Source organism: Ictalurus furcatus, chromosome 20, assembly GCF_023375685.1.
Source record: "Ictalurus furcatus strain D&B chromosome 20, Billie_1.0, whole genome shotgun sequence".
NCBI classification, from domain to species: Eukaryota; Metazoa; Chordata; class Actinopteri; order Siluriformes; family Ictaluridae; genus Ictalurus; species Ictalurus furcatus.
In genome coordinates this window covers 11,228,827-11,247,276 of record NC_071274.1, presented here as the reverse complement: position 1 = coordinate 11,247,276, position 18,450 = coordinate 11,228,827, and the positions used below count along the sequence as shown (strand labels likewise).

Here is an 18,450-nt window from a genome sequence, read left to right as displayed (position 1 = left end):
GCCATTTCATTAGTGTTCATAAGCGTCATTTTGCAAATGATAGTCAGGGTTCCCACTGGTCATGGAATTTCTGGAATGTCATGGAAATGTAATAAAGTCTATTCCAGTCATGAAAAGTCAGGGAATTTTAGGGAATTTTGTTTGTAAATTTTTCAAATGTATTACCGTAATTTTCGGACTATTGAGCGCACCTGAATATAAGCCGCACCCACTAACTTTAAAAAGAAAAAAAAATTTGTACATATATAGGCCGTACTTGTCTATAAGCCGCAGGTGTCCAGGTTGTAACATGAGATATTTACACAGAAAGATGTTACACAGAAAGCTTTTTTTAAACTTTTAATTAAACACGTACCGTAAATGCTTTTTTCTGAACAGTGCCTGTAACACGGCTGGTTAAAAAAAATATATACAGTTGCCTACCAGGAAAAGTCATTGATCGCTATCTTCATCTTCCTCCTGCACACTAAAACCACTAAAGTCGTCATCTTCAGTGTTGGAATTGAACAGCCACAGAATTACCGGTATTTCGTCACACACTTCCTCAGTCTGTCTTTCGTTGTCACTCTCAATGTCACTTACGTCTCGAGGCAAATTTGCCCTTGATCTTGTGCTGTCCTCTTCATCACGCAGCAGTCCAGCCTTTCGAAACCCGTTGGTGATTGTAGATTTTTTGACACTGCTCCATGCTGTTAGGATCCACTGGCAGACTTGAGCAAAAGTTGCTCTTTGCATACTATTTCCTTCTTCAACAGCCAGATCGATCGCCTTTAACTTGAAAGTTGCATCATATGCATTTCTTTGTGTGTTTTCCATGATGAGGGGGTGTGCATGAAGCGCAAAATGACTGATCTGAAGAATTTAGTGTGAGTGCGTTTGATTTAATTCGAACAGTTTCATTGGTACACTGTGACCTGTTTGGTAATTTCATTGGTCTGATGTGACGAGGCTAAATGTTTTGGCGGCATGAAGCTCGTTAGCCCGTAAAAATCCATAAATTAGCCGCATCATTGTTTAAGCCGCAGTGTTCAAAGTGTGCGAAAAAAGTCGCGGCTTATAGTCCGGAGATTACGGTAGCTAAAATGTGATATATATATATATATATATATATATAGTGTAGAGGATGACTTAAAAAAATGAAAACAGCAGGATTACAGAACCCACGTTAACATAAAAACAAACAGACGGTGCGAGGAGCGGCAGCAGCATGCCCAATCAACTGGAAATGTTTACCTGACATCCAGATTCCATCTCATCTTTACTTCTGAGAGACTCTGCCTCTCTAAGATACTCTTTTTATACATTTTTTATTATTAGTAACAATCATGTTACTAACCTGTTGCCAATCAACCTAATTAGATGCAAAATATTACTCCAGTGGTTTCTTTTTAGTAACACTTTTCCAACCTTTTGTTGTCCCGTCCTAACTTTTTTGAGACGTGTTGCGACCATCAAATTCAAAATTACCTTATTTTTTCCTTAAAATGGTATATTTCTTCAGTTTTAAACATTTGATATGTTTTTTGTGTTCTATTATGAATAACATATGGGTTTATTATATTTGCAAATCATTGCATTCTGTTTTTATTTGCATTGATTTACATTTTACACAGCATCCCAACTTGTTTTGGAATTCGGGTTGTACATTATTGAAGTTCCTCTATTCCCAGGCTGCCTGAAACACTCCGATTTCACCAAAGCCCCTCCTTCTGAAAATCCCAGAGTGCTCTGATTGGCCAGCTTACTTGTTGCGTTGTGATTGGCCAAAAGCTTTGCGTGTGTCGGAAACGTAAAAAAATGCCCCTTAGCTTTAGTGTATACTTTAGCTGTAGCCTCCAAAGCAAGCTCCTAAGCAACATGTCATCAGTTTTACCATATTAGTTCGAGCCCGATTCAGAAAATGCGGATGATCAAGCGGGAGCAAGTTTGCAACCATGACTTCAACAGAACGTTTCACAGTGGTAACTTTTTTTATTTTGTAACTCTCTTACCTTTCAGATACAATGTAAAATCCGACCCCACCGGCGGGACTAACTATGCTGTACACAGCTTCTATACATAGGTACTCATGCAATATATCTTTGGAAAGTTAGGATTCTTGTGATTCGATTGATATCAACCGTTTCAAGATAGAATCACAACAGCAGCTACAATCAACGTCTCTGTCAGACCACCAGCATACAAACAAATACTTTAAACAACTGAGGCAACTTAGCAAACTTTAGCAACACAAAACTCCGCATTTGACCGTCAGTAGCAGATACTTCGTAAAATAATTGAACACACTTACAGGTTCTGATTCAGAAGCGCAGAAGATTGTCCGAGAATCGCCCCATTTTTCAGGAGTAGCCTTTGTGTGTAGCCTGTGTTGTACTCTCCCAGGTTCAGGAAGCTGTCATCCGTAAAATGCGTCGCGCACAAGCAAACATTTGGGTTGTACTGCTCAGGAACAGCGTTATAAATAAACAGTAACCACTGATTTTGTCCGTTTTCGAAAGGATAAACAAAAAGGTTTTGCTTTCACACCGAAACACAGAGTGTCTCTGCGACGTGGCGCCTAAATTCACTGAAGCCTTGCCTTCTTTCTGCGTGCCTGCCTTTGGGCGGGTTTATGCTGATAGTGCATGCCGTGACGTAGAGAAATTACGGAAGTAAATCTGGACTTGGGACGAGGCGTTTTGGGCAGGTCTGGAGCAGTGTTCTCTGTTAGATAGAATAAATCCCTTTGGGGGAAAATATGAGTTTGGAGACTTTGCAGAGCTTATACATGCACAAATGGATACATTACACTTGCAAACAGAAGGGAAACATTAAAAATCATGTTATGACCTCTTTAACAAGTGGCAGGTCACACATTTTAAAAGGGTTTAGTTAGATTTAATGACATGAAATGTCTGAGAGACAAGTTAGTTCCTGTTGTCACACATGTCATAGCCGTGATTAAAAAAAGATTTACCTTTAAATTTATTAATCACCGACTTGGTTTTATTTTAACCATTTATTATTAGTTGTAGACTATGTGGAGCATCTGCCGTACAAGTCCCTTTGTAAGAGCTGTTACTATAGAACGTATTATAAGATTTATATTATTAACCTTTTGCTCATGTTAAAGCTGTAACTCATGTCCAAGCCGTTCCGTTATACAAAAATAATACACACCTTCTGACCAATCAGATTTGAGAATTCAACTGCACTGTGATATAAACTATTTAAATACCATTCTCATCAAATTAACTGCTGTAAATAAGGTAAGTAATAAGCTAATATAAATGCTATGTCCTGGAGGTTCCGATATGGGAATGAACACACACAAGAAGTTCTGTCAGCTAACAGTTAATTTCTTCCACTGAAATAATAACGTGAAATCATTAAATAAAATCTAATCGTGCACTCGTGATTACTCATGCACTCATTAAGGGAATAAGAGGAGCTGATTTGATATATCATCAGCACACCTAATATGTGCTAATGTATTCATTCTTGACAAATTCCTTTTTACAGTTGCAGTGCTCTTCACCACGTAACTGCCAGTCAGTGCTTTTGAAAATACCATAACATATATTTGCCACACATATCTTATGTCTTACACTTGCATTATTATCATGAAAATAATCCCTTTGATGTGTTTTTGATGTGTATGTGTACTCCCTTTAAAGAACCTTCACACTAACAGTCCCTCAGTGGTGGAATGAACGTCCAACCTCAATCCGGACAGCAGAATCTGTCACGATCTTCAAAAAACAGCTAAAGACCCACCTCTTCCGTGAACACCTAACTAACGCCTAAAATGCCAACCCCACATTATCATTAAAAAAACCCTACTCTGGCACTTATACCTCCACTCTGCAAACTTTGCTTTCTAGAACTCAATTAAAAGATCTTGTATGGTAGCACTACTTGTATTGTTCTCCACTTGATATATCGCTTTGCTTGTATTTCCTCATATGTAAGTTGCTTTGAATAAAAGCGTCTGCTAAATGAATAAATGTAAATGTATTTCTTGATGACATTTTGCTGGCAGATTCCGCTACATTGTACTTAAGCAGAAGTTTCTGGAAGCTCTCTGTGTAAATAATGCCATGTCAGCTGAGGATGAGCCACAGCATGTGAGTACCACTGATTCATTGTGACATGTGCCCCATTCATCTTCTTTAAACAGTCCACCTGTCTCAAAAACATTCACACGCGTGTCTTACAAAGAATATCATAAATATATACAGCAGTACACATGCACATGTCTCCATTTTCTGTCTCTTTACTTTGTCATCCCTCAGCTGGAGCTAACCATGCAGGAAGCTGTAAAATGCCTCCATGCTTTGGAAGAGTTCTGTCCCTCCAAAGAGGACTACAGCAAACTCTGCCTTCTCCTCACCCTCCCTCGTCTTACCAGCCATGCGGAATTCAGGGATTGGAACCCAAGCACAGCACGCGTACGCTGTTTTGAGGAGGCCTGTACCATGGTGGCTGAGTTCATCCCTGCTGACCGCAAGTTGAGTGAAGCAGGTTTCCGGGCTGGTGCAGACCGCTTGTTTCAGCTGCTGGTCAAGGGCGTGCTATATGAGTGCTGTGTTGAGTTCTGCCAGAGCAAGGCCACAGGCGAGGAGATCAGTGAGGCCGAGGTGCTGCTGGGCATTGACGTGCTCTGCGGCAATGGCAGCGACGAGCCTGACCTGAGTCTTCTGTCATGGCTGCGGAACCTGGTACCTAATGTCTTCTCGTGTGCCTTTGAGCAAAAGGTGCTCAATGTGCATGTGGACCGGGTGGTTAAACCAGTACGAGCGGCCCACGCTGACCTGCTCACACCGCTCGTCAGCAAACTCTCGCCATGCCCTGCCTCTCCTTTGCGCCGCCCACAATCAGCTGACACCTACATGTCACGCTCACTCAACCCAGTGCTGGATGGCCTCGCCTATGGCCTGTCTGGCTTAGAGAGAAGAGGAGGGACCAGAGCCAGTGAGGTGGGGAAAGCATCACCCATGTCACATTCATTTGCCAACTTCCAATACCCTGGGGGGCAGAGTCTGAGCCGGAGTCTGATGATGGAGGAGTCGCAGTGCCAAAGCATCTTTGAGGAGTCACCTGAGAGGTGATGTTCTGTTTATACAGTATTGTAGCCCTATACATAAGCACAATACTGATAGTGATATTCTAAGCTTTCCCTGAAAGACAAACATTTGTTTAACCCCGTTACAATATATAGGCCTAATCCCAACTCACTACATATACACACACTGTCCGCTTTATTAGGAATATCTTTACATCTGCACGTTCATACAGTTACCTAATCAGCCAATCATCTGGTAGCAACGCAATGCAAAAAAAAGTCATGCAGATACAGGTCAAGATCTTCAGTTAATGTTCACATCAAACATCAGAATGAAGAAAAAGTGTGATCTCTCTGACTTTGATCATGGCACGGATGTTGGCACCAGATTTGAGTATTTCAGAAACTGCTGATCTCCTGGGAATTTCACATACAACAATCTCTAGAGTTTACACAGAATGGTGCGAAAAACAAAAAAGCCTTGAGTGAGCGACAATTCTGTGTGTGGAAACTCCTTGTTGATAAGAGAAGTCAGAGGAAAATGGCCAGATTGGCTCAAGCTGCCAGAAAGGATATAGTAACTCAAATAATCACTCCTTACAATCTTGGTAAGCAGAAAAGCGCTCTTCCTATCAGCCAAGAACAAGAATCTGAGGCTATCATGGGCACAGGCTCACCCAAACTGGATAGTTAAAGATTAGGAAAAATCACCTGGTCTTTTTCCAGTCATCAACTGTCCAGTTTCGGTGAGTCTGTGTCCATGGTAACCTCAGATTCTTGTTCTTGGCTGATAGTAGTGGAACCCAGTGTGGTCTTCTGCTATTGTAGCCCATCCATCTCAAGGTTTGATGTGTGCATCCTGAGATGCTTTTCTGCTCACTGTGTAAGGAGTGCTTATTTGTGTTACCATAGACTTGTCAGTTCAGACCATTCTGGTCATTCTCCTCTGATCTCCCTCATCAACAAGGTGTTTCACCCTGCAGACCCTCCTCACACAGGATGTTTTTTGTTTTCCACTGAAAATTCCAGTAGATCAGCAGTTTCTTAAATACTCAAACCAACCCTTCTGTACAAACATTCAGGCCACGATCAAAGTCACAGAGATCACATTTTTTTTTCTTCATTTGGATGTTTGATGTGAACATTAACTGGAGCTCTTTAACTGTATCTGCATAATTTTTTTCATTGCGCTGTTTTCACATGATTGGCTAATTAGATGACTGCATGAATGAACAAGTGTGCGGGTGCTCCTAATAAAGTGGACGGTGAGTGTATGTATATGTATTGTGTATAACACATTTTATACAAGCTACATAATGCACTATAAGCCAAATAGGACACACTTTGAGAATCCGGTACAAAAAATAGTAACGCAGTAAGGGTCTTTTGGAAATTGAAACTTACAGTTTCCATAAGTATTTGGACAGTGACACAATTTTCATAATTTTTGCCTTTGTACACCACACAATGGATTTGAAATGAAGCAGTCAAGATTGAAGTGTAGACTTTCAGCTTTAATTCAAGGGGCTAAACAAAAATATTGCATTTAAAGTTTAGGAATTAGCCATTTTTTACAGAGTTCCTCCATTTTCACAGGCTCAAAAGTAACTAGACGATTGACTGATAAGCAGTTTCATGTATAGATGTGGCCCGTTTCCTCATTATTTCATGACAAATTAAGGAGATAAAAATTCTGGAGTTGATTCCAAGTGTGAATTTGCATTTGGTAGCTGTTTGTGGGAGCTCTCAATATGTGGTCTGAAGAGTTGTTGATGCAAGTGAACACAGCCATCATTAGGATGAAAAAACAAAACAGACTTATCAGAGAGATAGCAGAAACATTAGGAGTGGTCAAATTAACAATCTGGTACATTCTTAAAGAGAAGGAATGCACTGTCGAGCTCAGCAACACCAAAAGGCCTGAAAGGCCATGGAAGACAAATAAAGTGGATAATTGCAGAATTCTCTCCTTGGTGAAGAAAAACCCCTTCACAACATCTAGCCAAGTATGCAGGAGGTATGCATATTATTTTCAAAGGCTACAATTTAGAGAATCAATGAATGTAAATATAGACGGCTAAGATGCAAACCATTAGTAACACTGAAGAACTGTAAGGCCAGATTAGGCTTTGCTAAAAAAAAAATATTTAAAAAAACAAACCTGACCAGTTCTGCTGCAAAATTAACTTGTACCAGAGTGATAGGAAGAGAAGAGTATGGAAAAGGAAAGGATGGGCTCATGATACAAAGCAATACCTCATTAACATGTAGAGGAAGTGTTATTGCATGGGCATATATGGCTGCCAATGAAACTGGATCACTGGTGTTTGTTGATGATTTGACTGCTAATAGAAGCAGCAGGATGAATTCTGAAGTGTATAGAGGTATACTTTCTGCTCAGATTCAGTCAAATGCTGCAAAAGTGATAGGATTTTGGTTTCCAAAATGTACCGTGAAACCAACCCAAGAGCTTCTTAAGGCAATGAAATTAAATGTTCTTATACCACAGAGCTGTTGAATTCCTGATTCCGATTGGCTGATGGGCATTCTGAGGTGTGCAATTATTTTTCAGTAAATGCACAGCTAAAGACGTTCCAGTCAGGTCTTGAACGCATTACAGTTCCATATCACTTCGCCAATCAAACTGAAATAATTGGGCAGCTGTGGCTCAGGTGGTAGAGCGGGTTGTCCACTAATCGTAGGGTTGGCAGTTCAATTCCCGGCCCACGTGACTCCACGTGCCGAAGTGTCCTTGGGCAAGACACTGAACCCCAAGTTGCTTCCGATGACAATCTAGCGCCTTGCATGGCAGCTCTGTTACCATTGGTGTGTGAGTGTGTGTGTGAAAGGGTGAATGAGACACAGTGTAAAGCACTTTGGATAAAAGCGCTATATAAGTGCAGACCATTTACCACAGCACACAGAGCTAACAACAAACAAAATGACAGAAAATTTAGATTTTCCAGAAATATGTAAGTAATAATTGATGATGAGCCGTTGAGTTATAAGAAAAATAATGCGCACTCGTGGTGGTAATGTGGCCACGAGGCAAAGCGGAGGTTTGAGCCATTGATATGTAGTTATTGGAGCGAGAGCAAGAAAGAAAAAGAGCACGAGAGAGTGAGTGTTGTCAAAATACACAAGTAATATATATCATATGATGGCTCTTCTCAATTGAAACATCTTTGCCTAAGAACCGTTGGTGTCCGTCAAGTGGTTCGGTGAATATTTCAGATAATGTTAAAAACCTACTTTTGCAAACTAGTCATAGGTTTTTCGCTCAATATCAACGAAACAAGTGCTACACAATTCTCTGTTCTTCTAGTTATAAATAATTATCAAAAAACAGTTTACCTTTTGATTTTACATGTCAATGGCATGACAAAAGTAAAGATAGTGGACTTGGCGACATTAATTACATAGTAATAACTCTAAAAGCGAATGAGCTATTTTCACCAAACTTGGTATGCTTATGTAAGGCCTCAGTCTGAGCTAACTTGATGAAAATTGCAGCATTTGGCCACTTGGTGGTGCTATAATAGTAAGAAAAAACTTTAAAATGACTGTATAAATGGTGCATATAATTGTATATTTTCCAACGTTTTAGAGATGCACATTTTCTTTGGAAACTATATTAGATATCCTCATTCTGAACAAATTTGCCTCTAGGATCACTGCTGTCAATCAAAGTCTTCATTAAATATTTACCTCAACTGAAATAAAACTATTGCAGGACAGTTCGTTGGACGCCTTAGATTAATAATTATCAAAAACAAGTTGAAGTTTTGATTTACCCTCGCAAGGGCACAGCAAAAAGTTTGAAGTGGGCTTGGCCACTTTTACTTAAGTGGCTATAACTCTTCAACGGAATGAGATATTTTCACCAAACTTGGGGTTCATATGTATGGACTCAATCTGAAGACAGATGTAAAAACATTACTGAGTGTGACCAGTTGGTGGCACTATAGCTGAACATTGGTCCAATAGACATGATAAATAAATCTTGCAAAAATTGTAAGCATATATTAGGACCATTGTGAATGTTGAGAAACATGGCCGCCATTGGTCAATCAATGTTCAGCAGCTATTAGACAGGCATAATGAAGGCTGATATTTCTTAAAATTATCTTGGTTTTTCTTTGACTTAGGTGCTAATAGGATTTCACAATATTAAGTAATATCTTTTAATATCTTTAAGGCCCTCAATGGCTTCAATCCCGAAAATTAATGCTTGCAGCTATATTTAGTAGTATTATTATTTTATTTAGCGATTTCACTCATTTTTGAGGCATTTGTGATGCTTCAAGATTTGGTATGGTTGTTGCAATAATCATGCCAAGGTTCGTTTGGTTGTATCTGACTCCGCCCAACAGGAAGTCAGCCATGCTGGCTGGAATGTGGGGTTTTCAAGCATTCCCACGGTGTTTCGAGAGGCTTACGATGGCTGAAAATCCATGAAACTTTACATTTCTATTTCTGTTAGTACAACTTTTCACTTGATATTGCAGTTTAGCATCGTTGTGCCTCCTGAGCTCCATATCGCCACCTAGGTTTTGAACATAAATTTGACACCCTTGTAGTGCACGAAAAGTCAGGGAAATTTGCCGTACTCATCACACTTTGCCCAAATTTTATAATTCTTTGCTAATTTCTTTTAGGGTTTGGCCGGTTGTTGTGGTTGCCACAAAGTTTGTCTGATATTTATGAATTTTGGTGGAGAAATTGTGTACATCATGTCGGACATGTTTCCCATTGGCTTGTTTTAGCTTGTTTTAGCTCCATAATGGTGGGCAATAGATTTGCTTGACACACAACACTAAATCAGATACAAAGGTTTTAATGGTAAGGAGACAGTTGCTTTGACAGTCATGAAATTTGGCATGAACATGAATGTTATCATTGTACAAATTTTTAACATTGGTTTTAGTGACTCTGCCCAACAGAATGTTGGCCAATTTTGGAATTCGTGCATTTTTTTTCATATTTTTTAGAAACTCTTTTGTACTGCTTCTTGAGAGTTCAGCAGATTTCCTTTAAATTTGGTTGGAATAAACTTTAGATACATGTGATTATAAATGGCCAAGGAATAGTAGATATTTCAAATGAGGACATAATGGCTGCAAATTGATTTGAGACGCCACACAAAAACCAGGAAGTGGAAATAACTTAATGATGTTTGGTTTCATCAGCCTCAACTTGTGCATGGCTACTAATGGGTCACTCCTGATTACAGTAATGTGACAATTTTGAGTCATTATTATAGCGCCACCTAGACTGAAACTGTTATATTGCACTTTAAAAGCAGTTTATATGGGTTTAACCTATGGATTCATGTTGATTTACTAGAGGGTTTGTCTGATTTGCTTGAAATATAGTCACTTAAACCTAGAAATTATGGTGGAAGATTAATTTGAATAGGGTTCAGTGATTGGTGATTAAGGTGTTGTCATTGCCATAGGTAAATAGGAAGTGTGAATAATTCTGTGATGGTTTGAATGATGGGCTTCAAAATTCAAGTAGTTACTCAATAGCAAGTCCTGATTACATCCATTTGACTTTTGTGCTTTTTGTTATAGTGCCACCTATATGGAAAAGTAGGTGCACTTCACTGAGATATAGTAGTACAAGGTTAGTTTGATTTACCTGAAATTTGTCTACATCAATGTGTAGATAATGTGTGTGGTGCGTGTCAAATTTTCCTGCATGTATGCTCAATATGTTATTTATTTTGCAAGGTTCACTTGGCTTCATACAGAAATGGCAAGGCATACACATGAAGCTAAATAGAGTTGAAAAGGGAGGTAACATGTAGATGCTTAAAGATATACAAAGATGTAGTTTGTCTATCTTAGGCTATCTCACTTGTGGTCAGAGAGCCTATGTTTGTAAAGGTGTGGTTGAGGGTAGTAGGCACATTTTCTATTGTGTTACAGGATGTAATGGCAAACTGGAACTGAGTCGTACATTAACTTGTTTAATTCAATTCAGTTTTATTTGTATAGCGCTTTTTACAATGGGCGTTGTCTCAAAGTAGCTTTACAGAAACATGTAAACATAGGATACAGATTTTTAGTGTGTGAATTTATCCCTAATGAGCAAGCCAGTGGCGATGGTGGCAAGGAAAAACTCCCTAAGATGATCTGAGGAAGAAACCTTGAGAGGTTTCTCATAAGGGACCCCATCCTCTGGGTAACAACAGATAGTGTGAAAGTAAAAGAAAGTTCATTATGGTTTTTATATGAAATCTTTGTTGAACTAGTCCGCTGTTCACCAAAGGAGACCTGAGTGCAAAATTGTATGTGGTAATTGCAGTCCCAAGGTCATAGGAATAACTGTAGTCCCAGCAACCACAGTGAGAATGTCCATGTGAAATTGCTAAAATTATTTCATGGTACTTCAAGCAATACCATCCTAAGCAATCTCCAAGCTGTAGCCTCCAGTTGATGGGAGCTCCATCCAGTGGTAGGGCATCCAGATGGATCAGGTAGGTCCGGAGTGCAGAAAGGGTCAGGATCACTGGCATCTCCATAAAATCATGTGTGGCTCGACAGAGGGAGAGGGAGGTAAAGAGAGAGCGAGAGACAGAGAGAGAGAGATTATTGGGTATGCTTACTATCCTGTGATGGACAAGACTGTGTACTTTGCATAAAAGAATGTCTACTCAGGGTAAGCTTGAGTAAACAAATGTTTTCAGCCTAGACTTAAACACTGAGACTGTGTCTGAGTCCCAAACACTAATTGGAAGGCTGTTTCATAACTGTGTGGCTTTGTAAGAGAAAGCTCTTCCCCCTGCAGTAGCCTTCACTATTCGAGGTACCAACAAATAGCCTGCACCTTTTGATCTAAGTAGGCGTGGCAGATCATAGAAGACCAAAAGTTTGCTTAGGTACTGTGATGCGAGACCATTTAGTGCTTTATAGGTTAGATGCTACTAGACCTTACAGCTGTCTTTGATACTGTAGATCTTAACATACTTCTTTGGCGCTTAGCGCATTTGATTGATATGAAGGGTACCGCCCTACAATGGTTCAGCTCATATCTTAAAGACAGGTCCTTTTTGGTAGCATTGGGTAATTTCTCCTCATCTCCCACTCATATTATTAGTGGTGTACCTCAAGGCTCCAATCTAGGCCCACTTCTTTTTAACTTATATATGTGTCCGTTGGGGAATATCATTAGGGCACACAATGTCTCTTTTCATTTATATGCTGATGATACCCAGTTGTACATAGCGTTGAAAGCTGGTGACTCCATTCAACCATTGTTGGGCTGTCTTGACGATATTAAAAAATGGTTAACAAATAACTTTCTCCAACTTAATGAAGACAAAACTGAAACAATTATTTTTGGTCCCCTGAGATTGAGAGATGGTCTCACACATAAGCTTCGTAACCATTTCTCCTCAATTTCTTCCCAGGTTAGGAACCTTGGTATCGTCCTTGACCCAGAATAATGCTTAACCAAGCAAACAAATTCAGTCGTTAAGAATAGTTTTGATCAATTAAGGATTATTTCTAAACTTAAAACATTTTTGTCTTTCCAAGATCTGGAGAAGGTTATTCATGCTTTTATCACATCACGCTTAGATTATTGTAATTCATTGTGCTTGGTTCTTCCTCAGTCATCTCTTGCTTGTCTCCAGATGGTTCAGAATGCAGCTGCAAGGGTGTTGACCAGGGCAAAGAAAGTTGATCATGTTATCCCAGTTTTAGCATCGCTCCATTGGCTCCTAGTCCATTTTAGGATTCAGTTTAAGATTCTGTTGTTTGACTTTAAAACTCTTAATGATCAAGCTCCTTCTTATCTCAAAGATCTTCTTGCACCACATTCATCTAACAGATTTCTAAACTCTTCTGATAGGTTTCTTCTGTATGTCCCTCGATCACGTTTAAAAATTAAGGGAGATAGAGCTTTTTCAGTTGCTGCCCCTCGTTTATGGAATCAATTGCCACTGGACATCCGCTTTGCACCTTCAATTACCAATTTTACTCTTCCCCAGGCGTTTTAATAAAAATTTTTACTATTGTCTTCGCTGTGTTAAATGTGCTTTATAAATAAAATTTGCTTACTTACTTACTTGTTTATGCACCTACTGGAACATCCAGACAGTAAGGCATTACAATAATCTAGCCTAGAGGTGATGAAAGAATGAATAATATTTCTGCATCATGTAGTGACATTATATTTCTTATCTTAGCAATATTTCTGAGATGAAAGAAGGCTATCCTAGTAATACAATCTACATGAGCGTCAAACGAAAGGCTGCAGTCAATAACCACACCAAGGTCTTTTACTGCTGCACGTGACAAATCGGAAAGACCATCCAGAGTACCTATGCAATCAGAAAGCTTACTTCTAGCTACACGTGGTCCTAGTACAAGTACTCTGTCTTGTCAGAATTAAGTAAAAGGAAGTTAATAAGCATCCAACGTGTAATGTATTTTACACATTCCTCATTTTTATTAAGCTGCTGTGTGTTATCTGGCTTTGCTGAAACATACAGCTGTGTATATTCAGCATAATAGTGGAACATTGACATTTATTGAAAAGACATTGTTGATCGTGCTCATTTGGATCGCATGGAATATAATGATATGTGTAGTGTCGATTTTATAAGGAGCGTAAGGCATGCAAACATTCGTCTCTAGCAGATTTGCTGGACATATATTTAACAAAAATTAAATATAAGCAAAAAATGCACCGAATGTTTGGCGGCCGAAATGATTCGGCCGAAAATAGCAAAAAAAGCCCTTTCGGTAAATAAATTTGACCGAAATAAATTTGACCGTACAATGATGTGTTTTGATGACGCGACCAAATAGACTAGCAACCGGAGTGAGACGTGCGAATTTCACGACCTCCACTTCCGGCACCGTGCTCCGAGAGATGAGAGGGCGCGCACGTGCATGAGTGCTCAGCGAGCGCATGCTCTTCGGATGTTGACAACCGTGACATTGTTTACTGTGGATACGTGCGTTTGTTTTGTTTCTGTTCTGGGGTATTCTGTCATGTCGCGAGACGTAAGGGAGTAGAGTACGGAAGCAGGTAAAGACGTATTTATTTAAGGGCAGACAGACAAATCCAAATCGTAATCCAAAAAACATAGTCAAGACAGACAAAGGGTCGGGCGATCGGCAAACAGGCATAAATGGGGCAAAGCAGGAATCAAAGTCGCGGTCACAGAAAATAGGGTCAAAACACAAAACAAGAAATGTGAATTAGTACTATGGACTGGGAGCGGAGAAACCAGCGGGGACTAAATGAACTGATCTATAGTTTAAACTAACTAAATCTATCAAGGAACATAACATTAACAATGTATCTAACTATACTATATCTACTATACTATATATAATACTCCGCGAGGTGTACAGGGACGCGAGCGGTATATATCCCCAATATAATCAGCCGTATATAACCGAATAGAACCATTTTTTGCACTCTTGTCAATGCACTTTTTTGTTGTAGGCTACAGAGTGTTACATTCTCTCAGCAGTCAGTTATAGGCCTAACATAGGCTATTCAATGGGGGCTCAAAGATGACCACATAAAAATATTTTTATTTTACTCATTTATTTATTTAAAGTTATATTGTGCCTTGTTGGTAGCCTATGCCTGCTGGAATGGCAAAAAAAAGTTCAGTGTTAAATAAATATTTTGAAATTGTAGTTTTTGTAATTGATTTTTTCTTTGAAAATCAAGACAAAATAGTAAAAAGCACATTTTGACTATTTAATTTATGCAATGGTGAAAAAAAATGGAAAAATAAATGGAAAAAACGTGTTCGGTATTCGGCCTTTGGCCAAGTTTTCATTATATTCGGCTTTGGCCAAGAATTTTCATTTCGGTGCATCCCTAGTATAGCCAGTATTGAATATGTAATTAAAGAAATAATTTGTAAATCAAGGTTGTTATAGTGGATTCCTAAGGTAATGGCGAACACAAAGCTTTGCTTGGATCTTTGTGATTGCTGTCTCTATGATGTGTGATGAGGATTTTTGTGCTTTCAGTTATAGTGCCACCTATATGAAAAACTAGGTGCACTGCACTTTGTAGTAACTTGTAGTTACAAAAGTCACTCCTGGTCACACACATTCACTTTACTAGAGTATAGTTAAAAAAAATTATTGATATTTCATTTAATGTGATATTAATTCACCAAACCTTGTTTTGTCAGCCTCATGTGGAACATAAGTTGACCTACAAAAATGCAAGTATTCCATTTAGTTGGCCCTAAGATCTGCTATTGTGTGAACATGTGTGTGTTCACAATTGTCTCTTTGTGCATTTTTTGGTGCACACCAATAAAATTTCATTTTTATTCATGTGTGTTCAGTTTGTTTGTTAGGATGTATCAGATCAAAATAAGTCACATCAGAACAAGTTACTGGCAAATCTACATTTATGTAATGCAGTCTTGCCTGCCAAAATATTTAATTCCTTTTTACTTTACTAATATAATAACGAATCTATGAGCAAAAACCTCAGTGTTAATTCTACAATAGCCATTTAAGTAAAAAGCTCACCATGTAACTAAGGCACCAGTTTCTTCTTCACCGGGGCCTAATGTCAAGCTTCACCATTACATTTTGCCCCCACACGATTCATATCTTGTCTCCACCTCTGCCCCGTTGTGCGGTTTAATCCGGTTCAACTTGCACGCCAGTGCGAGGGCCCTTCGTCCACCTGTCGCAGGGGGACATCTCGTTATTATGGCCTAAACCCTGAAAGGGCGAAGGCCCTATTGTTTTCTTTGGGATTAATTAGTGCCCGAGCACCAATGGTGTGAGGCCCTATTGGATCTGCTCTGTTTATTGTTATTATTATTATTAGGGGTCAAGCTTGACATCATATTCAGTCAGTCTCATCAAAAGGCCTTGACAGTGCTAAATTGCGAAGCTTTTGAATTTTTGCTGCATGGCATGGGCATGGCAGTCTCACAAATTTTGATGTTTCGTCATGAAACAGGAAGTTGTTATAAGTCAAACATACAATGTATAGGGTAAATGGTCTGCACTTATTTAGCACTTTTATCCAAAGCACTTTACACTGTGTCTCATTCACCCATTCACACTTACACTCACACACCAATAGTAGCAGAGCTGCCATGCAAGGCACTAACTTGCCATCAGGAGCAACTTGGGGTTCAGTGTCTTGCCCAAGGACACTCGGTATGTGGAGTCATGTGGGCCGGGAATTGAACAACCAACCCTACGATTAGTGGACAACCCGCTCTACCAACTGAGCCACAGCCGCACAATGTCCATTCTGCTCCAAACCTCACATGTTGGATAAAGGTCCCAGCCTGAAGACATCTACATGCCAATATATTTACATTTATTCATTTAGCAGACGCTTTTATCCAAAGCGACTTACAAATGAGGAAATACAAGCAAAGCGATATATCAGTCGGAGAACAATACAAGTAGTGCTACCATGCAAGATTTATAATCGAGTTCCAGAAAAGTTATATTCAGTTATAGTCATGGCGCAATACTGGCAACAGCAAGTGACATGTTTTACACTGTGATGCACTCCTACCAACTAGGGATGTCACGATACCAAAAATCTAGTAGTCGGTACCGATACCACCAAACGTTCTCGATACCAAAGTCAATAATACAGTGTGGTTTAAAAAAATAAATATCTATCTATCTATCTATATATATATATATATATATATATATATATATATATATATATATATATATATATATATGTATAACTCTTACCACTTTCCTCTGAACTAGTCGGGGCGGAGCTAAAAACTTGTCGCCATCTTCTGTAGTTTTTCCTGTGTGCTTGTAGGCGTTTTTCTTCTTTACCACTTGTGGACAGACTAAAACACTTGCGCGTATTTGCTGCCCCCATCAGTTCCGGAAGAATTCCAACCTCGGAACCTTTATTACCACAGTACCTATGCTACTGCAGAAAAACAAGTACCGTCACGTTTTAAGAATGTTGGTACCGAAGTATCGGTTCTCGTGACATCCCTACTACCAACATATTAAAATATGCCAGCAAGTTGTAAAAATGCTAGCAATATGCTAGAAACATATTATACAATGCTAGCAACACTTAGCTAAGTGCTAAAGCATGCTATAAATGCCACAAAATAGGAAGTTGTTATAACTCAAACATACAAAGTTCAATCTGTACCAAACGCATATTTGATACGAGTCCTGGCCTGAGTACATCTACATCCCAATATTCAGATATAGTCATAGTGCCACCTACCGACAACAGTAAATTACATGTTTTTCATCATGATACATTCCTAACAACATATAAGTGCTAAAAAGTGCTGAAAAATGGAATGGTGTTCCATGCTAGAAACATGTTAAAACATGCTAGCAACACTTAGCTAAGTGCTAAATCGTGCTATTACTGCTATTAAACAGGAAGTTGTTAAAACTCAAGCATATAATGTTCAGTCTGTACCAGACTTAACATATTTGATGCGAATCTACCTGCCAATATTCAGTTATAGTCATAGCGCCTACTGGAAACAGGAAAATATGTCAAAAACAACTATATAAACTTTAAAAATTGGAATTGCTTTCCCCTGGCAGAGCAGCCCCAATGTGCACCCGTGTGCGAGGGCCTGTTTATCGCTGCTTGCAGCTTTAATTATTATTAAAAAATTTTTAAAACACATTCACCCATTTGTTAGGCATTTGTCATCCTTGAAAACTCACAAACTTGGCATACAGATCAGACCTGCGTAAATTCAAAAAGTTATGTAGTGTTTAGGCTTGGGTGTGGCCGAGGAGCTCTACAGTGCCACCAAAAACAGTCAGTGGTTGGGATGAAGTTGCTCAGGTACACAAGATTTGGTATGGTTATTGATCTCATCATGTAAGAGAAAGTTATTTTGGTTTGATCTGAATCCACCCAACAGATAGTCAGCCATGTTGGATGGAATGTAGAATTTTGAAATTTTCCCATGGTGTTTTGAGGGGCTTACGATGGCTGAAAACTTTATGAAAGTTTACACATACATTTGGTTTAGAATATTTTTTGATTTATTATCGCAATTCGGCATAGACATGCCATATCAACTCCATAGCGCCCCCTAGTTAGCAAATGCATATTTCATGCCTTTGGAATACTTAAACTCTTGAAACCTGGTACACCCATCAAAGATCGGCAATGTTCTATAATTCTTTTGTCATTTGTCCTAGGTGTGGCCAGTGGACTCCATAGTGCCCCCTAACATTTCCGAATAAATTTATGGCTGTGGTTGCCACACAGGTTGTCTGATTATCACAAGTTTTGGTGGGGACATTGTCCTCACCATGACAGACATTTTTCTCTTTGGCTTGTGTTAGCTCCGTCCAACAGGAAGTTGGCCATGTTGGTTTGTTTGAAAAAACGCATGCTCTGGATTTTGAAAGACTCCTCCT

At 39.2% G+C, this 18,450-nt stretch overlaps 1 protein-coding gene across 3 annotated transcripts in view; it reads left to right on the top strand.

Moving 5' to 3' along the window:
• The window catches only part of wdr47a (WD repeat domain 47a), a 76,193-nt gene that overhangs the window by 15,098 nt on the left and 42,645 nt on the right, over nt 1-18,450 (top strand). For all 3 annotated transcript variants that reach the window (XM_053651493.1, XM_053651494.1, XM_053651492.1), the window contains 2 exons: nt 4,022-4,106; nt 4,275-5,086. In XM_053651493.1, coding sequence (XP_053507468.1) covers nt 4,022-4,106; nt 4,275-5,086 — 897 coding nt within the window. The remainder of the gene's footprint in view (nt 1-4,021; nt 4,107-4,274; nt 5,087-18,450) is intronic.